Genomic DNA, 26,506 nt, shown 5'->3' with positions numbered 1-26,506 from the left:
GTGAGAGACATTGTCAACCTTTCTTATTTTCCACTTTTCATTTTGCGACCTCTCCTGTCCGTTTATACGGTGAGGTTCACGCAAAGCGCGGGGCACCGCTGAGCGCCACTGGTATTCTGGTTCGCATTTCTTGTCGCCACGTCGCTCCGGTGCAAATTCGCTTCCTGCCCCCAAGCAAAGTAAACGTTAGGATTAATAATGGATTGTAAAACTTAATAAAAAACTATATAATAGATCTAGCAAAACTAAGTAAAAAAAAACAAGTTAAACAGACAATCGGAATCACGTCAAAACGTGACAATGCAAAGAAGTCTTCCCCAACGTCCGAGTCACGGCACGTGTCGTTCTAAAGAAAACCCCGACGTACACCCCATCGAACTGCACAAGTATCTCCCACGAGTTTCGTAATCGCCAAAGGGTACTTCCATGGACCACGTGCGCAAGCCTCGACGTCACGATGTCACCTTAGTCAGTCACGTTGTGCCTCTTCACTTTTACACTCCATGGTCAGAGTTCATATGGTAGGGGAATGCCATTGGCGGTATGCGCCGGCCCGTGCCTTTTACCTTGGACTTCTAGTAGAACTGCTCGGGTCTTGATAGATTGAGTGGGGAAGTTCATGAGACCTTTCTTGACCTTTCCTAACCCTAACCCAGCATAAGTGCTCGAGTTGACTGCCTGAACTAGCTCGCAGGCTTCGCCCCATTTCTGTACATTAAGACCCATACTGTATGAATGTAAACATGGGCTACTTCATGGAGCAGTCAAAGTGACATCAGATGGAGTTTTCCACATTGTAGACACGTTACAGCTTCATGTCTCATCTGTGGGAGAAACACGTTAACGCTTAACTGAGCCTAAGTTTATAACATGTTGTTTGTAATGCCTGGAAAAGCACCTCAACACAGCTGCAGGAGGGTGTTCACTGAGACATACAGTATATTCTGGTAAACAAAATGTGTCCCTTTTATAGTTTTCACGGTTCAAGCATGTGTCTAAAATATATTGTGTGCCATAGTCTCTCTCTGTGAACCCTGAAATAGTCAGTCTTTTATTTACAGCATCATTACACATTGCCTTCATACATACAGAGTGTATTTTGAAATATATTTAACCCGATAGTCATTGGACTTTCCTTCATGATAATCTGAGAAATGTTTTTAAATTCCCTCGGAAGAAAAGAGCAGTTCAACACGGCTTTGCAAAATGGACAAAATAAGGAACACCTGTGTAATGTAATGCAGTAAATCCACTAACAACTGCGAACTATAGCCTAAAAAATAACCTTAAACAACATATATTTCCAATTAAAACATTACAAAAAAGTTTAGGGTAAAATCAGTAACCGAGCTGTAACCATTGACTGTAAAGGAAATGGTAGTTCTCCTATATCAAAGTGGAACATTGAGATATTGTTTAGATTCCTTTTCCCAAGGTGCGGGACATCTGTAACCTATCCTTCTGTGTGAACAAGAGATGAAACAGTTCACCGATCCGATTGATAATCAAATGATAAAGAAGAGAAATATGAATCTAGGGCAGAGGTTTTCAAGATGATCCCAAGTGTTCCCTCGAGGCTACTAGAAGGTTTCAGGGGAGATAGAAAAAAAAAAACAGCTGCTGTAATCATTTCTACAATTAAATAATTTCCTTGTGGGCTTAGGGTGCACATTTCTCTTTAATTTATTTATAGAGCATAGACTATAACCAGAGAAATGGCTGTCTATACTGTACATGGCTATTGGTTTTTGAAGCAAACACATACCTTGCTCCTTTAAAGAGCCCATCATGTAAAGACTGTGGACTGATATGTAACCCTACCTTGTTTTTATCCAGCATTTTTTTACTCTTAAGTGTGGAAGTAATACCAAGCTGCTTTAAAATATAGCATCTGGTTTTATTTCACTTTCACATGAAATCTAGCCAGGCTGCAGAGTGGATGAAAGCACAGGAGCTCCCACATCATCATTAGTGTGAGTGTGAGGCAGCTCACTTCTGCTCATATTCACACTTCTGCTACTAATTTATTTTCCAACCCAAAAACATGTCATCTTACTACGACTTCACCCTCAGAGCAATGCATTATGTTCCAGCTTTAAAGCAACATTTTTTATGTCAAAATGTAACAGATGCCGGAGTTGTTGGGAGCTTTGAAAGTTGTTGGCTAAGGTTACTTTTCCAATGTGAGCTGACAACTAGAGAGCTTTGAGGAAAAAAAGGTACTCATGTCTTAGAAAGCATTCCAGGATATCATGGTTATTACATCCATCCGCCTTGACAGGAAACAGTTTTATATAACCCTTAAATAGTAAATATTTAAACTGTAACTATTACATTTTTGGTCAAATATGAGTAGATGTTATCTAATAATTGACACAAAACAACCTAAAAAAGCGCATTTTATACTACATTAGGTTTTTAGTAACGTTTCTTGGTATTGCTTAAGCATATGTCAGATTATACGTAACAGACATATATTAAAATAAAACAATGTTGATGTTGAGTTTGATGCATTTGATGCTTGTTATTATCGGCGATCAAAATCCACAGAAATGGTAAGAGCTGCTAGAAAAAATATACAATGCAAGACTTAACAAAACAGACAGATTTAGAGATAGATGGCTTCCAATTTAGAAATGATTCATGATTCTTCAAAAAAGACCTGCTTTCCTGAAAATCACAACACGACCGCAAATGTATTACGCATCCCATAGTATAAATAAACCTGAAGCAGAAGCTAACCTTTATCATTGTGTTACGATTGGTAGGGATTTGGTTGGATTGGTTACCTCTGATAGTTGACCACATAAGGACGGGTGTGTCCAGGGGGTAATTGGCCTCTACCAATCTGAGGGCCAGCGGTTTGATTCCCAGCAGTTCAAATGTCGAAGTGTCCTTGGAAGATACCTGACCCCAAATTGCTCCCGTAGGCTGTCTAGGATAATGAATTATGACATATAATGTAATGTCAAAATGTTGGTTGTTGTGGAAATTTGAATTCCCTGAAAAGAAACTGATTAATGGACGAAGTTGTTGTACTTAATGAAGTAATAAAGAAAGTCAAATACAATTCAAATTGATCTCAAATGCAAAACAGAGCAACTTCATCCTCAGAGGATAAAGAGGTACACACACACACCGAACACAGCTTACTATATAGTACAAAGAAGACAGCCAACTGGTACTTCCCATACATTTTCTTAGGCAATTCTAAACATCCCATCATTAAACCATAAAACCATTCACCGTTTGCATATCCACCTTTAACACCCTTCTCTTTGCCCTCCTGGAATGTAAATCCTAAACATATGTCTCTGTTAAACACATGCACGACTAAAAATACAATTTAACAAAGTAAAAAGCAATCAGATTATAAGACATACGTTCATATCTTTTAAATGATTATATGATAATTTGACACAACATTGGTATGCTGCTCATACAATAAGAAGAAAGAGCTAGCTAAGCTAACTATACACAAACATCAAAGCCATTCACCGACAGCACAAGACATCAGGTGTAAAGACATTTCCTCTGGAGTTATTTCCTTCACTATCCCTGTCCCATCCAGCAGTACAACTTCTTCTTCTTCTTGCGGATGCTTTTGGTCTGAACTGGCAGGAGTTAAGCTGACCTTTGTGTACCTTTGTGTACCTTTGTGCACGGCAGGATGCGCTGCCCCTTAAAGAAGACCCTTTTTTTTGTCTGACCAATTAAACATGGTTCAGCAGGCCCATCTGCACCATGTGATGCTGAGTACAAGAGCACATGTTTCTGGCCGTTCTTGCTGAATAAATGAACTTTGGGTATTGTCCTCGCTCCTTTAAATAAGTGTCCTGACGTCCTGGGGCAATAAATGCACTCTGTATATTTTTAAATAGAAAACATGGACTTTCCCCGAGGGCTGTGCTTTCCTAGGTTTTCCGCTGCGAGGATGCATCATTTGTGCAAATACGGTTAGCTTTGCCTGTGAGTTTGCTCCACTCATGCAATGCAAATGGACTTGGAACTTCATTGTTGTGGGTTCTTTTCATTGATACTGATTTTTTCTGTTGGCTGCAATATCACAAAAAATAATCCTGAACACGGTCGACAAACTAATGTCAACAAACCTGCATTAACTGTACATAATATCTCATATTACATTACATGTTACTTGTTAGACGCTGTTATCCAAAGCGACTTACATACTCAATACTGTGGACAACCCCCACAGGAGCCATTTGGGGTGAAGTGTCTCAGGGACACAACGACATGCCAACTGCAGTGGGGTTCGAACTTGTGCTCCCCTGATACGAACACAAACGCACTAATCCACTGCGCCACACGCCTCCCTCATATACTGTATACACACAAAAAACAGCTAGCCCATGAAGCAAAAGGCCTTTCAAGTCAATTCCCTCCAAAAGATCCAACAAAAATGTATAAATAAGAATCCAGTTAAAGTAAACTAAACAACATTTTAAAACATCAACTTTAAATATCCAAAAAGAGCTAACAGTGCAATTCTAATTTGAATGTAAAAAATACAAATAAAAATAAAGTATAAATGTGTTGTACAATAAGAAGAAAAACACAATCAATATTTGTTAAAAAATATAGGAAATCTGGACGAAGCTTCTCAAAAAATACAACTACAAAAAAAGTTGTTCTGATAATTGACGAAACCATACAATAATACTTTATTGGTAGATCAAGTCTGAAATTGTTCTTCCATCACAGCAGCTCCATTTGCAACATGACACATCTGTAAGACAAGATACGAGGGAACAGCCATTTCACTTTACATCACAAGACCCTCTACACATCTGATCGTGGATTTATCTCTGTATTGAATCTATAGGACTGACTGGTGCACAAAAGAATGCTTCTGTCTAACCACATTAAATCCTGGGAGCCTGTATCTGTGATTTGATGGTAACAATTCATTTTCGCTGTTCAGGACTTGGTTGGGGTCAGGGATAATGTTGTTTGCCTGCCTCAACATGTCATTGTTGTAGGTTTTTCTCTCTAAGGTTGACCTTCATTCAATCTTTGAGCAGATTTTCGACTGGCGGAGCAGTGTGTCTTTAAAGTGGTGGACAGAGACTTGTACCATGTGGTATTGCAGTACTGGTGAACTATCAGAATCACACATGTAAAAAGCAGAAGAAGAATTTGTCTGCCCTGAAAGACCTAAGGCGGCAGAGACAAATGAATGATTTGATTTAAGAAATGTCCAAAACACGATACAATGGACTGTTAAAAAGAACCCATTTCAGTTCACCGTATGAACCTCCACAAAGTATCTTTCTACAAGAAGAAGCAGTGAAGTGTGACAGCATTTATTCTCCAACACGGCTTATACCGAGATGCTGTTTCACATGTGCATCCACAAAGAGCATCTCCCTTTAAAGAAATCAAACTAATGGAGTCCTCTGTGACTCACAGTAAAACATCATTTGAAATCAGGCTGATTCACATACACAAGTCTGGTTTACATAAATAAATGCGCCCTGGCTGCATGTCTTGCTAAATGGATTGCACCTATTACCTGTGACCTGCCACTTCCTCCTGATTTACATGACCCATAATATGGGGCTTGAATGGCGGTGCCCCCTTGCCGTGCAGAAGAGCACTTTACCGGGGAGTAATAATCTCTTTAGATCTTGTGTGAGATGCTGCTGGCCGTGTAGTACAGAGTGTAGCGTAAAACGTGAAAGCTTTTTGAATTGACTGAGCATGAGAGATGGAGCTTCAGTAATTATTGAAAGAGACAGAATGTAGAGAAAGCAAATGGACCTGATGTTGCGGCGCGGACACACGTTGCACAACACCACTTAAACAGGAGGCATAGAGTATGAGAGGGTTGCTTTTTTGCTCTCTATCACATCACTGTGAACATTTAAAACAAATGTATACGCTTGAAATCATATCTTGCACGTGACTGTGGCATGATACATCTAATCTTACAAGAGTTGCCTGTGAATTGGCTCGAACAGGTCGCGTAAAGGTGAGCTGAGTCTGTGCACAGTTCATCCTTGGGATTTATCAGCAACACATTTGTCCTTTTTCACGCATCGTTGAACCGTATGTGACCTTAAGAACAAAATGACATCTTTGAATGTGAAGAGCTGTTGGTTTATAATCAGAACATGATGTATCTAGTCACATTTATACGTTCTATAGGCATCTGTTTCTCTTTGTTATTGAACAATACTGAGCTACGGAGGCCAGGGGTGGCCATAGAGAGAAAGAGAAATCCATCAAGGCCACACTTGAAAAAATGTTCTGCACAAGATACAATTTGTCACTTAAATGTAATCAAATTGATCCCACCTTTTGATGAATTTGCCAGCACAAATTAAACATCACATAGTCTTGTCAGCGCACAAGCCCAAGTCATCCAGCTTGAGGCTCTGTACAGTAATAACACTTTACTTTAAAATGAGCCTGTTTATCAAGACATGCTGACAACACTTGCTCTGCGAGGGAATACTGCTAGTTAAAGGCAATATACAAGGATATCGTGAGCAATATGCTGACTCGGAAAATGTTATTGACTTTATAGTTGGTCTATTGGAAGACCCTTTAAATCCTGCATGACTTACAATTGAATCAAACCTTCAACAATCAGAGAGCAACGTTATTTGCTGCATCGTCTAAAAGCCACGTCTTGTTTTGTAGGCTCATTTTGAAAGTAAGATTGCTGTCAGCGTTTATCCCACCAAATACATTGCCTTTCCTTTGATTGCTTCACAATAAAAGCCTCCCTGTGTTTTGCCAGTTGTATTTAGGTTAATTTTTCATTAACAGTACCGTAACACAGCTCTAATAAGGTTGTAGGACAGTAAAGTCAGTCGTGCGTAGGTAATGTGAATGGCTGACACTAAAAATGAAATTACAATTCATCAAATGGTTGTTGCAAAAAAAAGAAATGACGACCAAAGCTCTTTTATGCTCATAGTAATACTCCTCAATTATTGTTGTTTTCTCCTTAAAACAACACAACAATTAAGCTTTTCATTTATAATGTTCAGTTTTCTAGTTTATACTAAGCATCTGACAGGTCTGAGGAAACATAAAAAACATGACATATTCTCCACTTCAACGACTTTTAACTTTTCTTTTTAACATTGTTTTGACGTCCTAAGTGTTTTGACGCCTTGTTTTTCTCTCTTATTCAGACAGGATAACAGAGGTGAAGACAAACATCTACGTCACCAGCTTCGGACCAGTTTCAGACACAGACATGGTGAGAGCAGACATGCCTTTTATTTAGTTTAAAGGGGCCCTATGATGCTCATTTTCAGGTTCATATTTGTATTTCATGTCTCTCCTGTGACATGTTTCCATGCTCTAATGTTCACAAAGCTCTTTATTTTTCTCATACTGCCTGTGCTGCAGCACCTCTTTTCACCCTCTGTCTGAAACCAGAACCCAGTCTGCCCTAATTGGTTAGCTGGTTATCTGTTGTGATTGGTCAACCACTTAGAGATGTCCCGCCCCTTAGCCTATCATGAAAATGTGTTGGAGCGCTAGCCAACAGAAGCGCAAGCGTTATATGGTGATGTCACAATGTTAGAGAAGAAAACAAAGGAGTCCAATCAGGGCGTTTCAGTATGTGGGAGAGAAACTCCCTCAGGAGGGAACACTGATTTGAGCCTTAGCAGACCATTTACATGCACAGAAACCCTTATAACACACTACAGGAAAGGGAAACCCCAAGAAGCATAATAGGGCATAGTAGGTTTTCAACCCTATGTTGGCTGTGGATAATATTCATACCTTACACAAAGAAAGAAAATATGCTTCTGCCGTGTTTTTAGTATCATCACGGCTTTCCCTCATTTCATAATGTTCCAGTTCTCCACACCACAGCACCACGTCTTTTTATCGGATGATTGTCTCCTTATACATTATTGAAAGTCTTCTTGTTATTCCAGTCACTCCTTTTTATTCATCCTGGGCTTTCCTGTTTATCATACTGACATGCGCCCATCCCTCACATCATATCATCAGCGTCCCTTCTGTTGTTGAAGACCCATTTCCCAAGTGATTGATCTATTGATTTAGCAGTTATGATGTTTGAGTTCAATGCAGTGGCCTCTGAGAGATATGTAAACTAGAGGGCACTCAGTTAAACATGAAACAGCACTTCTGTGGACCAGATCAAATATACAAAATATGAAAACGTTAAGACTTAGACATTCAAATGATCTCTTCGAGGAAATCCCAGGTCACCACCTACCCGAGGGTGATCCCTACGCTACATTTCAGCCAAATGGTTCCTTCAAAAAATCTTGAAAACAAGCAGATGGACAGAGCTGACAAGGTGAAAACATCCTTCAATATCACTGGCAGAGGTGAACAAGTTACCAATATGACAGAATGAGAACAAATATCTATGGGATATCTTATTTCATGTTTTAAGAAAAGTATAGAATTAGCAAAAATAAGGCAAAAGGCTGATTACATATGATTTATTGCAGTTGTTGATGTTGCACAGCCTGAAATATATTCTCCTTTGACCTGATTGATTAATTCAAATACTGTAAAGCAATTCATTTGATTGCTGCGGTGGCCTCAACAGATTTATAGGAGGACGACTGACAGCCAAAGCTTAAAAATGAAACAAGTAAAACAAGAAAACATCCTGCATTAGCTTCAAAAGAGCATTAGCTAAACAAAGAGGCCAAAGGTAACAAAGCAAATAAAAAAATATCTTTTGTCTTTATGCAGATTTATGCAGCAGAATGTACTAGGTGTGGTCTGTGTAGTGACCGTGCATTTAAGCATAAATCAATGTTATTACACGTCGGAAAGGGCAGGAGTCACAAGCAGTGAAGCGATCAGTTTTATCGGCTACAGTAAGTCAAGAGACGTTTTTTTTATTGTCAACCAACCACATGAAAGAAAACAGATCTTGGAAGTGTTCTAGTTTCCTGCACCGAGCCCTAAGACCTGCAATTATACAAACAGGCTATATTTAAATTATTTTTGAAAGGCTCGGTTTCTATAACAGTTATCAAATATTACTCAAATGGTGGAAATTGTGCATTTGTTTTGGGGACTATCTCCAGACGTGGATTTATACAAACTTGGCCAGTGAGTGTAATGGCAGAATGATGTTTTATGTTGGACGACTAAAGATAAACAACACCCGATGTTCACCATATCGAAGGGACATGTTGTCCCAGTGCAGTAGTGTGGCTAATTTGAGCCATTTCTGGAGCAAATTAGAGGTTAATACTTGTGAGGAGGATGTGAAATGCAAAAGCAACTGTAAATTATTTAAAAAATGTCATGAACTGTTTGTTTCCTGTTTTATTTTGAAAATCCTTCAGACACTGTATTATGTCTGTTTGTACTTCCTGTTTGTGTTGTTCCCCTCATGTTTGATTACCTGATTGTGTTCACCTGATGCCCCTTTGTTTTCTCTGCCTTCCCAAGCTGTGTCTTGTCCTGGTGATTACTCCTGCATGTATTTAAGTTCTGTCTCTCTGTCATTGTTTGTTGGATCCCTGTTTGCTGTGCATCAAAGAGTATTGGTCTGTTTGTTTAGCCTTGCCCTGCCTTGTATTATTTAGTAAGATCGTGAACGTCCTGCATTTGGGTCCAACCTTCATTGATCTCAAGTGACATAAACAAGTTGTTTTAAACAACTATTGAGCTTTAAAAACAACTTCCTGCTTCCATTTTACTGTGTTTACTTGACTGAGGGGAATTAATTTAACTTCTCAAAAATTGGCTGTAAATTATTTTCCTACACAGTTAGCTTGTTCTCAACTTGTCTGATTGACGGACAGCTGACATATATTTTCGCGTTACCATATCCCAAGTACTTTAAGAGTGTAGAATGTTATGATGACTAATACTAAAGCTGTCCATTACGACAAAAAGAAGACAAACATTTTAATAAACCTTTACTGTAATTTATTGTGTAGACCCGCCCTTAAGTTTTGGTTTCAGTTGATCTAAATGTCAGAGGCCCTTTCAACTGTGACCAGAAAAATACACTCTGGAGGAATGTATCTCCCACTCAGTCTTTGCTCGCTGTGCGCTCAAATCGCACAGACACACACATTGGCTCTCACACAAACACATATTTCACAGTGCAGCGCTTTCTGCCCTAAATCCTCTCTTGTGTGTGTTTCTTTTTGACAACAGAGGATTGTAGGTCAAGGGGTTGTCTCGGCCTCAGAGCAAGCTTAGAAAACACCCTCTTAGAAAAGCTGAGGGGAACACAGAGACACAGACCTCACCTTGATGGAGCTTTGATAAATAGGGAGAGCCATTCAGCGCCTGAGTTTTAAAGTGGCAGGTGTAGTCAGCATTTCTTAAGCAGAAAGTACTTGATGGAAAGTTACGGCATCAAAATGATTATTTACTCATGTATTCCCTACAGGAGTACACCATCGATGTCTTTTTCAGGCAAAGCTGGAAGGACGAGAGGTTGAAATTTAGCGGACCGATGAATATACTGCCGCTCAACAACCTGATGGCCAGTAAAATCTGGACTCCGGACACCTTCTTCCACAACGGGAAGAAGTCTGTGGCTCATAACATGACCATGCCCAATAAACTGCTGAGGATCAAAGATGATGGGACCCTGCTGTACACCATGAGGTAATTCAAGGAACATGTCCAAAGAAAAAGCCACATATGTGTTTTAAAGGTATTTCTCGACTAGTAGGTGATATTCTTATAAGCCTTCTAGCCTTGAGGGAACTTATACCACTGCAATGTATTTACGCGTAATATAAACTAGTCTGGGACATTTCACCCTGTATCACCAAAAGTTAGTTTGTACTGTACTTAAATTAATAAACATTAACGGCTGATTTTGTAATATTTGGACATAGCTAGGCAAGATTTTTCCCAACTTTTTTTGTACTTTGCTAACACGCTATGAGCTGTAGCTTAATATTCATTTAACAAACTTTGAATGTTATCAGCCCATTAAAGGCAATTATCAGACACCTTCCCGGGAGTAGGTTTGTTACTTAACACATTGTTTAAGTAGGCTAAATATGTGACTAAGGTTGCTATATAAAACAACATTAGTAAAAGCAAGAGGGCAAGAATAATAGTTTATGAATATAGTAGCCCTCCCGTGAGTTATCCCATCACATCACATTAGCCCCGTTCAAAGACCTGAAATACCACTGTGAAATAACTACAGACTTCATGATAAACCCTTAATTAACTTAATTTGGTGTAATCTGCTAATACATTTTTAAATAAGGGCCATGCTGTACCATCTATTCATTGGATTAAAACGAATAATGAAACATTTGAAGAGGGTGCATATTGAGTGTACAGACATGAAAGTGGTCTCCATCCTCTCAGCAAAACTCTTTCACTTTGACAGACCTACCTACTGTTCTTAGCATGTGCTAGCTTTATCCAAGCAATGCAGAATCAATGTTCAAATGTATTCTTCATGCTTCCATTTGTATGCCACTGATGCTATATTTGTTGTCAACATGCCTTTCTTCATGAAAATCAATATGAATGAAAATCTATTGCAAGTTATTTTCACGATAATTGAATTTCTTATTCAAGCTAATGTCACGTCGACACACGTTTGTTTATTTGATTTCTGCTGCAGCACCTTGTTTACTTTGCTCTGCTGTTTACAGTCAAGATGAATTATTTTTTATTCCACGGCATTACAGATGGGAAGTGTCTTGAATAGTGCATGAGGCATATGAGTTTTCTTTTTTATTCGAGACCGTGCCTAATCTGTGCTGTTTACTTTTCATGCATTTGGAAAGTCTCTTTAATTTTCTGTGAATTGGATGCAGGTTAACTGTGCATGCAGAGTGCCCAATGCATCTGGAGGATTTCCCCATGGACTTTCATTCCTGTCCACTCAAATTTGGCAGCTGTGAGTACCTCTGATGATGATAGCGCCTTCGGGACCTTAAGTGAAAAACTTTTTTGCTTTTTTTCCTTCTTTTTTCTGCTCACTGGTTTTTTAGAAAGACAGCAGCCTAAGAACCGAGTGAAGCTGGATTGCATGGCTCACTTTTCCGGCATTAACCCTTCACATTTTCACTCAATATGCAGTAATTAAAAAGATACATAAAAATAGCTGCCAGATAAAGGACTGAGTGGGAATGTCACTGGGAGATATGGGTACAAATCTCATCCAAATACTTTATTTTTTCCAATTTATACCTTTTTTTTAATGTATATTTCATTTCCATGGCTTCTTTAAATTTGGATGAGGATTTTCGCTTTAAGCTGCTTTCAAAATATTGATCTAGAAACAAGGAATTGTAAAAGTATAATGTCCTATTTTCTGTACAACACCACAATCTGAAGCATGACCTGATTGGCAGAATATTTCAATAATGTATATAGAAGGGAAAAAAATCAGTTTTTCTGTTTCATCAGATATTCATAGGTTAGCTACAAGCTTTCAAATTCCATATTCAGTGTACGCTGTGTGACTGATTGAAAAGGGCAAATGCCACTGAGCATCAATTGCTTGTTGGCATTGTATGAATTCCATCTTCAGCCACAGAGAGATTTTTTTTCTCCCTACAGTATCCCTTATTTTCTAGAAACACAGCTTCAAACACAATGTAGTTGGGGCTTTTAATTTGGGTCAGTGAAATATTTCCTCGTAAAATCATCGATAGCTGCAGCTGCCCCACATTTATCCCCTATGGGTTTATCCCTCTTCTCTTTTTTCAGATGCCTATACAATCTCAGAAGTGACTTATGCTTGGACTCGAAATGCCTCCGACTCTGTCGTGGTGGAAGGAGAAAGCTCCCGCCTTAACCAGTACGACCTGCTTGGACAAACGGTCGGTCAAGAGACTATCAAATCGAGCACAGGTAAGCTATTATGGAGGTCTCAGTCGTAAAAGTCTACAGGGAATGATACAATCCATCAATGCCTCCATCCTCTGCAGTAAATGCTCCTCAAGCTATAGAAAAACAAAGAAACCCTGGATTTGGTATTTAAAAATGCTTAAAGTGGACTTATAATGCTATATTTGAAACATATATTGTAGGGCCATACCTATATAAAGTATATAAATATATATATTTTTTCAAAATACCAAACAGATCCTGCATTTTAGCCATGCCTCATTTCGCTCTATTTGCTCTATCCAGCCTGTTTTTGCAGGGGGCTGATTCTGTGAGCTGCAACTGACCACGCCCCCCTGCAGGAGNTCTCTTCACTCGATTGCTCACCCACACCTTTTGTTCCACTCCTGTCCACTTACTCTTTGATGACCACTTACTACCGTCGTCTGATCTGTCTCTTTACGCAATCGTATGTACCGATCGCAAGGACTGCGAGGGATACGTACGATTAGATGTCTCCTCGCCACCCCTCCACCCTGATTATGAGTAGACTTTTTCAATAAAGCCGGAGGGAGGAGCGACTTAGACGCAGGAGTAGTCTTCGCCGGGATGGACAGGGAGGGACGTTCTGGACTTGCCCATTCTCTTTGTTATTTTTACTTCTATGAAGAGGACACAGAAGACCCGGGCAGCTGCACTGGCGCAAGAAGCTGCCAACGAGCCCTAATGCCGGGCTACCTGTGAGGGACTACTCGCCCCCAGGTTTTCGTCTGTACTGCTCGAAGCCTTTGACGTTCGGGAGACGGAGTCTGGCATTAGGAAAGGGTCAGGTCCATGACCGAGGACGAAAGAGACGCTGACCTTGCTTCTTCAAGCAGCCTCTCAATGCATCCGGGCGGCAGGTTAGTAGGCCACCCCACCACCCCCTCCCTGGCGTCCTTGTTCCGTGAGAGAGCCTCGTCCAAACTAGACCTTTAAACCTTCCACCCTACCTAGGCCGTCTCAGCTCGTCAGAATTCGAGCAATGACGACGCCCTAACTAATAGACTGTTAGGTTTTCCAGGTTACTATAGATCCCGCGTTCGAAGAAGCTTAGGTCGGGCATTTCCTTATAGGGCCCTCCTTTCGGTATGGAAAACCGGGTGGACCATCTGTCCAACGAAAACCTTGCAGCCCGGCCCACCGTCTCCTTCGCATGGCCCAAACGGCTTGGTTTGGTTCTAAGAGGCCCGCAACTAAAGGTCAAGGCAGCCGTTGATGCCTACTTTCGGGGACCGTGCCCGCTGCTCCATTGGAGGGAGAGGTCCCGGCCCTATGTCTCCCCCAACCTATTGGACATCGTGGCCGACTTTACCCCCGACCCACGGCTTGACTGGGTTCACACACCCGCATGAGCTGGGTCTCGTCAACAAATCGGGTCCGGTGACGCACACGCAACCATCTGATATGTCGCATTCCAGCAGAGGTAAAGAAAGACAGAAGAAAGACAGACTGGGTAACTCGCAACGCCTACATATAATTTGGCCCTACTGTCCTGACTGGACCGGGGTTCCTCGCACGTCTTAAGGGAGGACTTGTGGCCCTCCATCTTAACTCCTGGTGATCAGCCTTTCGGTGCTAGCTTATCCGTCGGGTACCTCGGCCTTGTTGTACCTCGTCCTGGATCAGGGAGAGCAGGAAATCGAACTCCCTCGAACCCATAGCCGTGTTTTACTCGGTAGAATGACTTAAGCCTGTGGCGTTCGACCGCCACACAGGTAACCTGCTACCCGTCTGGTCATTGTTCGTACCTCTTTACACTCTGTCCACCCGCTACTTCCCTATACCGGTCTCCAGCATCCTCTGGTCGTCCTCGAACCACTTCATTTGACCTACGCTTTGTCCCGTCCCGTTGTTTAAGGGACACAGGGTCACAGGTGGTCTTGGAAAACGACTGAGGAGGGTAACATGCAACAAGACATGGGTCTCTACCGTACCACTCAGACCTCATTGTGACTCCGGGTGACCTATGTAGTCTGGAGTTACAGACGCCTGTGCTATGTCCGCCAAGCCTCCTGTCCGTGATCAGGGCCGACCAGACGACCCGCCGAACTAGGAGAGGATGTGGGAGGTCTACTCCCCGCCGTGCTCAGTCCTCAGCCTTCCTACGAGGGTTCGGGACCCTTACAATGGAGGGAGAGGTTTGACTTGCTCTTTCTCGCAGTCGGAATTAGAAAGGCTTCTAGAGATACAAACGAACAAATTCACTCTCCCCTCCTAACTTTGGCTCACTTCTTTTCCCGGGTATATCGGACAGCCCTTAAGGTCAGACGCCCGGCTGGCCTACATGAGGTTTAACGAACACCAGCCAGGTGTGGTCCTTACAACTGACCAGGGAGCTCGGTGCACTGCGGTGAGGAGGTCTCGATTGAAGTGACGATCGTCGAGGGCCAAAGGGTGTAGTAAAAAAATTAAAGAAGACGACCTCAGTTTGCAGGAACTAAGTAACGAGCGACTCTATCCTACCGAGGGTGGGGGTATAGTCGTTCTGTAGGTGAGGTTTGTTTGACTAGAAAGTCCTTAGCCTCATGGTAGCCCCCTATCCCCCGCCTCCACTTGACCGGAATTCCAAGACCTTGCGGAGGAGTCGGTCTATCTCTGGTGACCTTGTGATTGGAGTCTCCTCAGAGATACACACTCTCAACAACGCCGGTTCCATAGAACATATAGTATATGCTAAATCTTGGCACATATAATCAACCGCTTGGCTCCTTGACAAACATCGGTTCGAAGGCCCTAAGACATTGGTCGGTCCTTTACTGACGTAGTTGGAACCTTCTAGGTAGAGCTACGGGGGTACAGAGTGCTACGGATAGGGTCTTTTCTCTGTCTCCTACACACTTTTGAACGTGCAGAGAATTGTTTGTCGCTCAAGAGGTCGTTAGAGGACTTTGGCGGACCTGAAAAATATACCAACAAAGAAAAGTACTCAGAACCTTTCTAGTCCTCAGTAGGTTCAATTTGTTTAGTAGACACCAAGGAATAATGTAACAAAGAAGAGCAAATCGTGCAGTAAATGGTTACGAAGACCTTAAAGAACCGTCCCCGCACCATTCGAGGTTTTCGTACTGAATCTATGAGCATCACGAGGGCCCTACCACACAACTTCCGCCAGAAGGTGAGTCAGGGCGGAGCGTATTATGTGCACCCATTAGCTTCTGCCAGTATTTAAACCCGCACCTTACACACACTCTTTGTCAGATTGTACTTTGCCTCATGCTTGTCTTTCCTGCGTCTGATACTAGATTGCCTACCCGGTTCCGACCCTGCCTGTCCCCGATCTGCCTGCTCTGCCTGTTCCCTGATCCTGCCTGTCCCTCGACTATCCGGTCTGGCCTGTTATCCGACCCTGCCAGTATCTACGCTGACCGCCTCGCTTACTCCCTGACTCTCTGCCTGTCCCTGACTCACCTTCTGCCGGCTGTCCTCCGGTGCATTAAACTGCTCGGTTGGTATTCCTCAGATCCAGTGGAATCTCCAATAAAGTTTATTACCAATTCTCCTTGGTTTCTCGAGTGCTGCATTTGGGTTCTCCTTAAGATTGTGACAGACTTTTGGATTAACAAGGGGCACGAAAAGTAATCTGAAAGACTTGTGTTTATTTGATCCATCCTAACCGATCTCCCAATGTTTGGGATGACTTTTGCCTCCTTCATGCTTTGCGCATGAAGCAACGTTTGCCAGACAGCAGCATTCTAGATCAAGTTTCCTGAAAACAAAACAATGTAATCATGTATATTGATTCCACATAACCTTTCTAAGGCTTAGCTTTTCCTATGTTAATTCTCCAGGAGTGCATCGGCCTGTTCTCTTGCTACTACAAATAAATCAAATTTAGATTTCAGGTCTTTAGTCAATGTCCAATTTAAAGCAGTAGCTTGAAAGCAATACTTATTCTTTCACTAGGACTCTCTGATAAGAGTTGAACTCTACAAAAATGCATGCTATTAGTATTCCGATCCGACATTTTGAATAAATGTAAATTATCTTCAACTATGAAGATTGCCAGGACATGTATGTAATAATCCCTGCTCTGCCGTGCAGTTAGACACCTCCCATCCATCAGATTTCTGTCAGGCAGCCTCTGAGTAGATGACCAGGGTCGGCTGTGGTCTGAGGCAATGGAGCTTGAAGAAGAGGAGACCTCACACCACGCTTGAGTGGTGGAAAGATCCGGCCAGAAAATAAAACTTCAGCGAGCGTTGCATTACAGCTCAGTGCCACAGGGCTTTCTCTGTTGGTTTTACCAACACGCTCGTAATGACAGTCACTAGCAGCGTCCAAGCATTCGTGACAGCATCCTCTCTGCTAAAGAGGCGCTGAGTTGTCTCGCTCACGCTCCCATGATCTGATGGGCTTCTGGGAATTTGGGGTTATTCAGAGATAAGATTGGACAGTTGGGATGGTTTGAAGGATGTTCCTCCATTGTTTGGAGGAACATACAGCAAAACTTCAATGTCAGCTTAAGTGTACAGTATATTTCCACTGCCTTACCGTGCCATCAGACAGCCTTTTGGACGGCGAACTGAATCCGTTAATACTTTCTTTCACACCACAATACTCCGTTGACAAAGGCAGTCATTTTCGAAGAAGGCTGAGTTGCTCATCTACCGCTGCTGCCTTAATGTGTTACTTTGTTTATGTCATTTTGTTGAATCTGAAATAACCCTTTAGTAACACCATAGTCACACAATAACACAAACACACGAGCCAATCAATGAAACATTACATCATCAACTCTTTGTGTCAATGGTGTCCGGTGGTTAGAAGAGAGCATAGATAACGACTTTAGTTCCCCGAACGAAAATATGTTTTTTGTTGCCCCTCTCCACTGCAGTACATAGGTTCCTGCAGGTACTTCTGTCTGTCTCTCCAAACTATAGGGCATGGTGACTGTCATCCACTGTACATGTCTATGCAAAGGGCCCTCATACAACCCCACTTTCTTTTTAAACGTATCGCCATATGTACTGTATCAGCTAATGAGGGTGGCCAACAGTGGCAAACGTGCAACAAACGGCGCAAAACATTTACATTAAGACAAACTATGTAATATATGAAATCACAAATGTGCCAAAACACGTGCAAATTAAGAAATAGCTTCACCAACTTGCTCAGCATTTAGAAATAATTTACAAGTTTACCAAAAGCGCTGCAAATACAAAATGCTGCTAGAAGCTGCAAGAAGCTACAAAAACAACGGAGATGGGGACACTGCTGGGACTGTAGTACTTGTTGACATTCGGGGATTATAAAGTTGTACAAATCTCTCTCTAGCATAGTTAGTCTGATTCAGAATCGTAAGAGTGTTGCCGGTATATTTATAATTACTAGGTTAGCTACGTTAGCTAGCTAGCTTACAGCAATCATGGGATCACATTGTTAAAAAAAGCCAATAAATTACATTTAAGGTACGTTTCCAGTGATTGTTGGCCTTAAAACTAATCTCAACAAGCCCTCCGGTCCCATGCTGTGTGCATCACTTTTTTAGTCTCCCTGTTTTCTGTTGTGTTTTGCAGCATGGCACATTTGTGTTTTCATATTTGCAACATGTTTCATGTGATGTAAATATTTTGGGCCGTTGCAGTGTGTTTGCGCCTGTCTGCCACCGTAGGTAATGGGGCAATATGACATTATCATATTTGTATTACATCAGTCAGGCTCTAATTAAAAAACATGGCACGCACTAGATATAAAGAATTGAAATGATATGTGTTTTATTAGAAACTGTGCACCGAATCAAGCATCCACATCTTGAACAATCATTTTATCTGGAATGTTTAAGATTCTATCAGGATGTGGAATTTGAATTAAAAATAATTTCTAACTGACAACATAATTTCTTAAAAATAAATAAAAAAGCTAGGTTTTTTTTCTTCATGCAAAGTTTGAGTCAACAAACAAAAACAAAATAAATATAGGTGTGAAGCAAAATATCACTTTATGAGGAAAAACTTACAGTAGAGTACCATACTGCTTATGGCTGCTGATATGGGGCTTGATACACGATTTGTCTTCTTGATATACAGCATCTGTGATATCTTCAAAATAGGTTTATACATCTTTTTTTTACCACAGTGTCATATGCTCATAAAGTACAATCATTGGTTGTCCCTGTTGTATTGTTGCTGATGGAATTGGATTACATGATGACTGTATGGCTTCTGAGTTAATTCAAAGTTTTAGTGACAATCAATCTGCATACAAATACAAGATCAAGCTACAAATCTAAGACCATTTTATGAGAAAATAAATAATTGAGTCCCAAAACCTGGCTGTATTTTCTCACTTTAGGCAAATTAAAAATAATAAATACTGGTATAAGAATGTGACTATCTTCTACAAACGATTGATGGGGGTTGATTTTGGCACAAAACAGGCCCGTGTTTGCTGTTTTATCCCTGCAATTTGTTTGAATAGCTTGTGTGATCATGAAATGTTGTGAAGGGACAGACAATGGATATGAAAGATGGCAGACATGCTGATAAGTAGTGCCACGGGGCTCTAGTCTACACCAATTCATCCACACTGTCCTCCAGAGTTACTTCCAGCACGGGTCTGTCAACAAAAAAGCAGCCATATAATCATTTTAAATGAGTCATGGGACTTTTTCACATTTCACACTGAGGAGTTTGTATGCATTCAAATAACACATCAAAATTAGAATTTGGATTTTTAACCTTGGTAAATAAATCATTTAAAAAGTAAATAATGGTCTGTATTAGTGTGCTTGTGCAGCAACACCTCTTTTGTTCATGTTTCTTATTTGCAATCTCTTAAATTCTTTGCACATTTAGCAATGAATTATTATCTGTACTTTTATTATTGTTGTGGCGTTAATCCTTTTATAAAGAACTAATCATCATGTCTGCGATAAGTTGAGAGGACGTACCTACAGAACATTTTGGTCACGCTCAGCAGCGCTCAAGTTGCTTTTTAGCCTTTTGTAGCTCTTTTTTTCTTGGTTTGAAATCTCTACATTTACTGTATTCTGTAAATCAACTATCAACAGTACCAATTGTCAATCTGACAAGGTTAGCTACGGCTGGCTGGGGAAGAAAGTCAGACAAATGAAATGCTAAAGTCCCAGTTATTTGCATCAGGAGTTGTAGGAGACCAAAATAGAGCTAAACGAAGAGTGAATACTGGACTTACATTTGTAAGATGTAAAGGTCCAATGTGATGATAATGTTGCTGTGTGTCTGTTTTTTGGCACTTTGTTTGATAATAGGGGGATGTGTTTCTGTCAGCTCTTTATTGTGTTCTTTTATTTTTCTTCTAGCGGTCAAACATTGATAAATACATTTAGATTCTGAAGGTTATTTTAGTCCATGATGTTGCTGTTGCATATCAAATCCCTGATACAGTTCATAGACTCCTATCATTAGGCCAGGTATTGCTCATAATGTTTTTAAGTTAGGCTATATAGTTTAATTCAGGTTAAAAATAAATCCTTTTCATTATTCTTAAACTCTGCCAGGGCTAACAAAACTTAACCTCATACAATTAGTGTGTAAACATATAAAACAAACGTTGTTTCATTCTGAATTTATTTTGACTGAATATCAGCTTCCTTAATTTGCGCTGAATAAAAACATAGTGACTTTATTTTAGGCATTACTGACCTAACGCTTGAGTTTTTTCTCTTAACACCTCAACACTATGTGTGTTTTGTAGTTCTGTTTCTTGTTTGATTGTTTCTCGATTGTTTCTTTCCTACCCAATGTATTCTCATTACTTTTTCACAATACCACACAAGCACACTAATGTTATGCATTTTCTATATTTAACAACATTTTTGGCTTGAGGTGTTTCAATAACTCTGGAGGTCAGAGTGTGATTGCAGTCACAGATAATAAAACAACTTTGACACTGTAACAATATTATACAAAATGTGTTTTTGCATTGGCTTTGAAAAAAAAAGAGTCAGGCCACTCTTAGATGGCAAAGAAAGTAATTAAATGTGATAAAAATCCTTTCACTCAAAAGAGAAACAAAATCTATAATATTGAGAGAGTGGGCATTACCAGCAAACTTCAACACATTAGAAGTAAATAAAATGTATGTGTTCACGTTTATTTGTTTACTCTTCATTTGAGTTGTATGTACAGTGGCCACATACTGTAACTGGAAACATACTTTCAAGGTAATATGCACTCTAATAGAAGTAACCACACGATATGTCACCATGAAACCATGAATATAAATATGCATACACATTTACAAAAGCCGGGCTTTTCAAAAGTGCTGCAGACAGTGTAGAAAACAGGCGGAGATAGAGGATCACACTGCAATCCAGGACTTCACTCTGCAAAGGTATATGTACACAGTTGCTGGAGGTATTTGGTTCGTCTCTTGGACCCCAGACCAGAATGCACTACAACTGGCCTCTAAGTGGAGGGGACCATGTCCTTTATATCGGGTTCTCTGCTTAAGTAGGTCGCCCAGTACACAACGTTGAAGCTACTAAAGAGAACCGGAAACAGAACCCTTGACATCCTGTCTATTTTGCTAACGCTGTTGAATGTCTTCTTGCTATCTGGTGCTTTGCCGTCTGCTCTAGGCTTGTTAGGATCCATAGATCCACCTTTAGCGATAGTTGGAAGTGTGCTGGAGTCCTTGGCGATGTTTGGCGCGTAGTTGGCCACTGCTACAGCGTAGGCATTATTCTTCTTGGCGATAGAAGCCCTCTCTTTTTTCTGTTGAAAGACCACAAGGATTAGATGTGAACGTTTTTAAAGACAGATGCAACCCTGAAATCTGTCACTTGTCACAGTCTATCCATGAATTTAAATGACATGTAAATGAAGCAGCGAAATGGCATTGGATGCCTTCTGGTAATAGATCAACACCAAGGCCAAATATGTCAACAATTGTACAAGGATGCACTGTAACTTTCAACGTTTTTTTGCCTTCCATTACTTCCGAGGTTGTTTGAAACTTGGCAGCACAGGTGGACTAATACTGACATGGACTGGACGCAGGGTGAGGTCACACAGGAAGTGATATTTGTAAGAACCCTTTAACTTTGAATATAATCAGCCCATTTAATGTCCATTGTCAGTGGTAATAGGAATCCTAGATTTGAGGTGGTGTAGCCCTGCTTTACCACCCTGGCTCAGTAGGCTGTTATCATTCCTCAACGTGGAAAGAAAATTGTTAACATGCGTAACTTACTTAAGATACTTTGACCTGTATACATATCTGTTGTTATGTAATAAACTTAAATATACCCGAACCACAACCATTTTCTCAACTACAGTGAGTAGTTTTCTTTTCATTCCAAACGATAACCATATGTTTGAACTGTCAATGGTTCAGCACTCCATTGTCCAATCTGAAAGCATTACTTTCTTCAACGTACAGTGGTCACAATGCCAATAGATTCGCTTTGAAAATGTAGCCTGTCAAACAAATAGTTTTTCAACTTGTTACCTTTTCAGTCACAATACTCTTTCCATCCCAAGCCCAGCCGCGCTTTGTGAAGTAATTCACAGTGGCAAACTCGATCAAAGCGGAGAAGACAAAGGCGTAGCAGACGGCGATGAACCAGTCCATGGCAGTGGCGTAGGCAACCTTGGGAAGTGAGTTCCTTGCACTGATACTCAGTGTTGTCATTGTGAGAACAGTGGTTACACCTAGAAATGGAAAAAAGAAAATCAGTCATTAAGAAATTATTGCGTTATATAATATACATAGATAACACTGTAACCACTGTTTGACCTTTTTAAGAATAAGCATTAGTCTTTACTGTCCTTTGTTCTTAAAAGTATAAGGTCACTATTAGCCTACTCTACCCTTAGAGCCACTGACCGTCAGTAATGCTTTAACTGCTCAGCAGGTTTGCTATCTTTGGCCAAAGGACAAGAGTTCTCTACCTCTTTTTCTTTCTACAAGCAAACCAGTCTTAGATAACTGTCATTAGTTCCACTTGGCTAACAAACAAGTCTAAAAACATGTTGCCCTATGAGATTGAAAGGCCCCTGAAGACTCTTTCCTTTTTATTTTGTTTTCTCCTATTCTCCACTATGTCATCAATTGTTATTGCTGTATTCAATTCCCCCATTCTAACAACAGGGATTTTGACTAACTAGAGCAAAATCCTCATGCTATCATGCGTGTGAAATCCCACATTCACAAACCAATTCCATTCATATATGGTTAACTGAACCAGCCCAAAATGTCAGGGAGCTCCCCTGGCCTTCCCATCAAATATGTGACTTAAAAACAACTACCGGCTGGGAGTTTATTAAAAAAAGACGCACAAAGAGACTAAATGAATCCCAAAGAGATGCAAAACAGCTAGAGACACCAAAGAAATTCCCAATAACAAAACACAAAAAGACAGAAAATGACTACAAAGACACACAAAATGGTTACAAAGTGACTCACAATTACTACCAAGAGATACAAAACAACTAAAAAGAGACACACAACAACTACAAAGAAACACAAATGACCAGACAGAGATAATAAATACAAATATTAACAGACAATAAACAGCTACAAAGAGATACAAAAACCACAGAGAGATGTGTAACGACTACAAAAGGGACACAAAGATGCCAAACAACTTTAAAGTCTGTGAGTGTTGCTTTTATGTAGGGCAGCTGATGGGGCCTTTTCATGTGTCAGCCCAGGGCTCTATTGTCTGGTAACCCACCCATGATTACGTTAATGACAGGTAAAGCCAGAGGTTTATTACCCATTTAAAATATATCTTTGAATGAAAGATGGTATGGCCGTTGACAAAGGCAGACGCTTACCAAACACAGTCCTGGCTGGCACTGATTCTCTATTCAACCAGAAAGACACTTGGGAAAGGATGACTGTCATGATGCACGGGAGGTATGTCTGGATAACAAAGTAACCAATCTTCCTCTTCAGATGGAAATGAGCCGTCATCACAGTGTATTCACCTGCGGAGAAAATAATCACAGTCACTTTAAAGCACCACCATTTCATATTATTCTAATAACATTTAAAATGTGATGTTTGAGTCATTTAATAATTTAAATTATTATTTTATTTAAAGTAATATCTGCGTAGTTGACTTAAATTTCAGTTGAATGCTTGTAAATATTTAATATAAAGCTGTTGGTCTGCATTTCCTCATCCAGAGGAGATTTATTTTTGTTAAACTCTAACATGCACTCTGGGGTGTCCTTTTAAAAGTCTCTTAAAACACAAGGTCAACATTAACATAACTTTCTATTAGTGATGACGTCTCCATTGACCAAGCTTGATGTAACCTTTACAGAAAAAAGTTATCTTTTTTAACTCCTATACAGTACAGGAAACATTGTTCCATGTTCTCTGTTACTCCCCAAGCCCCCATAATCATCGGAGATGATTTGACCAGTAAGACGTAACTATTCCAGTGCAGCCACACAACTCCATAGTGCTTCAAACTTCTGTAATTTATTTTAGGAGAACATTACATGTAGATGTGAAGCTTTATGAGGAATGCTTGTTTAAGATGCCAAAGCAGTCGTAGACGTAGATTAAAAAGCCTATTTCAGCTGTTTACAGTGCATATTTGATCAAATAATCCATCCATACATCGAACAGTAGCACCGCAAAGCCTCGTATCTGACAAGGCAGTACCAACGCTGCAGCAGCAGGCAGGCCTTCCAAATGAAAGATATCTCAAAGAGACGCCAAGATTAGACATGAGAAGAAAAATATGTGTTACCCATGGCAACAGAACAGAGAAATATAGCTCATTTGCTACGATCCTGAAATGAAGGCCTTGATACACGCTGCCACTTGGCAAGAGGAAAGTCCTTTTCAGCAGAGGGTAGGGGGGAGGGGTTGTCAATTCCAAGGTTTCTAGCAGTTCTCTCAGGACTAATTCTCTCTCTTTAAACATAAACACACACACTGACACACACACACACACACACACACACACACACACACACACACACACACACACACACACACACACACACACACACACACACACACACACACAAACACAGGCACTGGAATTTAGTGGAATTGAGTGCACTCTCAGTACCCTATGGAGCTCTATATCGTCTGTAATTTAATTTGCATGCCAGCCTGTGTCGTGGATGGGGGAGGAGGAGGATTTACAATAATGGAAGGTGGCTACATATTCTCTAGATGAGCCTGTGATCGCTTCACTGAGAGGTAAGATGTAGTAACTGAGATGTAATCAATTGTTTTGTCCGCATCTTTTATGATGCCCTGAGTTTGGCATTTTGATAGGTTGGTTGGTTTTTGGCCTTCGCAATCTTAGTTTATTTAAACCAGAAGTATCCATATTTTGAGTAAGGGTGAAGGTGAATACAATCAAACACTTAAAAATGCATTTTAGGCCAATCTTTTGTAGAACTGGACACACACTGTATGAGGGTTCAAGTTCAATGACGAAACACCCAGACCGTTCAGCTTTCTGTCATTCACAAGGTAGCCAAATCCTAAAGCATACCCTGCTTTATGTTTTTCTCTAAAGGACCAACTTAATAACTGATGTTCATGCTGTATTGAAAACAACGTTAGACTAGTGATTGAGGCCATGAACTGGTCAGTAAAATATAACAGATTTTTTCATAAACTTTTATACAATCTGAATTATTTTTGCAGCCAGTGTAGTCGCCCCCTGCTGGCCATCAGAAAAATGTTTGGTTTTAAGGTCTCCTATTATACTATTTTTAGGCATATATTATAGGTTTCAGATATATCAAAAACATGTCTATGAAGGGTTTTGCTCAAAATATCAAACAGATCAAGTATTGAAGCATGCCTCATACTCCTCTATTTCAGCCCTGATACAAATGTGCTGATTCTGGGTCCATAGCTTCAAATGTAACCTGAGCTGCTGCTGGCCCGCCCCTTTCCGCATACAAGCAGTGAGCTCTCAGAGAAGAGTGTCTTCCAGCAGAAACTCAGCTAAACGCTACCGTTATTAAACGCCATATTATGTTCCAAACCATATCAAGGGTTATTTCTGAAACAGTATGGAGCTCAAACATTTCTCTTTCGCGGGTTTACCACAAGTTGAGTACCTTCTTATATCCGTTTTTTTACACATACTCTCTCCAGTATAGTGTTAGCTCTGGGTGTTAGTGATGCTTGCTAATGTAAACACAGACCGTATAACTTCCAAAACACAACGCAAGTGTACAATTCTAATAGGGGAGGATAGGGCCTTGGGCGGAACGTTGCCAGTGGTGTTTCTCAATGAGGTTACTTGATGACATCATGGGTATCATTTGTATCATTGTCCTTTTGTGTTATCTGTTGTTTTATGTTCACGTTGTAACATACTTGCTGCCATGTTGGACAGTTCTCCATTGAAAAAGAGATCGATGATCTCAATGGGAAAACCTGGTTAAATAAAAGTTTGATAAAATAATAATAACATTTATAAGAAACTGGTGGAATACCCCCTTAACCTGTTAAACCCCGAGCCTGATTTTCAGGTTTCAGGCTCGAAAATGACATTCCCAGAACAAATGACCATATCTTCCCTTCTAAAAGGGTTAAATTAATAATCTTTTTTCTCAAAATAATGATAAACCTGTCAGTTGGATGTAGAAAAGTCAGATTCAATATAGATGTTTTTTATTTTAAAGAAAATTCAGATTGAACATGGTAAAAAACTGTAAATTATAGTGTCCGTCCAAAAGAT

The 26,506-nt window shown here is 40.4% G+C and overlaps 2 protein-coding genes across 2 annotated transcripts in view; one reads left to right on the top strand and one right to left on the bottom strand.

Moving 5' to 3' along the window:
• LOC104965374 (gamma-aminobutyric acid receptor subunit alpha-2-like) overlaps window positions 1–13,667 on the top strand; it is a 19,314-nt gene extending 5,647 nt beyond the window's left edge. The window contains exons 4-8 of the mRNA XM_010794330.1: window positions 7,167–7,234; window positions 10,388–10,608; window positions 11,790–11,872; window positions 12,688–12,831; window positions 13,480–13,667. Coding sequence (XP_010792632.1) covers window positions 7,167–7,234; window positions 10,388–10,608; window positions 11,790–11,872; window positions 12,688–12,831; window positions 13,480–13,667 — 704 coding nt within the window. The remainder of the gene's footprint in view (window positions 1–7,166; window positions 7,235–10,387; window positions 10,609–11,789; window positions 11,873–12,687; window positions 12,832–13,479) is intronic.
• Window positions 13,668–18,566: 4,899 nt separating this feature from the next.
• LOC104965373 (gamma-aminobutyric acid receptor subunit alpha-2-like) lies at window positions 18,567–26,152 on the bottom strand. The gene is made up of 4 exons (XM_010794329.1): window positions 26,143–26,152; window positions 23,613–23,765; window positions 22,282–22,484; window positions 18,567–21,545 (listed from the first exon to the last, which is right to left on the bottom strand). The coding sequence occupies exons 1-4, from the start codon at window positions 26,150–26,152 to the stop codon at window positions 21,237–21,239; spliced, it is 675 nt and encodes a 224-aa protein (XP_010792631.1). The 3' UTR covers window positions 18,567–21,236.
• Between the last annotated feature and the right edge of the window lie 354 nt (window positions 26,153–26,506).

Source organism: Notothenia coriiceps, unplaced genomic scaffold, assembly GCF_000735185.1.
Source record: "Notothenia coriiceps isolate Sejong01 unplaced genomic scaffold, NC01 NC01_scaffold00037244, whole genome shotgun sequence".
NCBI classification, from domain to species: Eukaryota; Metazoa; Chordata; class Actinopteri; order Perciformes; family Nototheniidae; genus Notothenia; species Notothenia coriiceps.
Note: the sequence above shows the minus strand (reverse complement) of the source record. Positions and strands in the feature narration are given on the sequence as shown.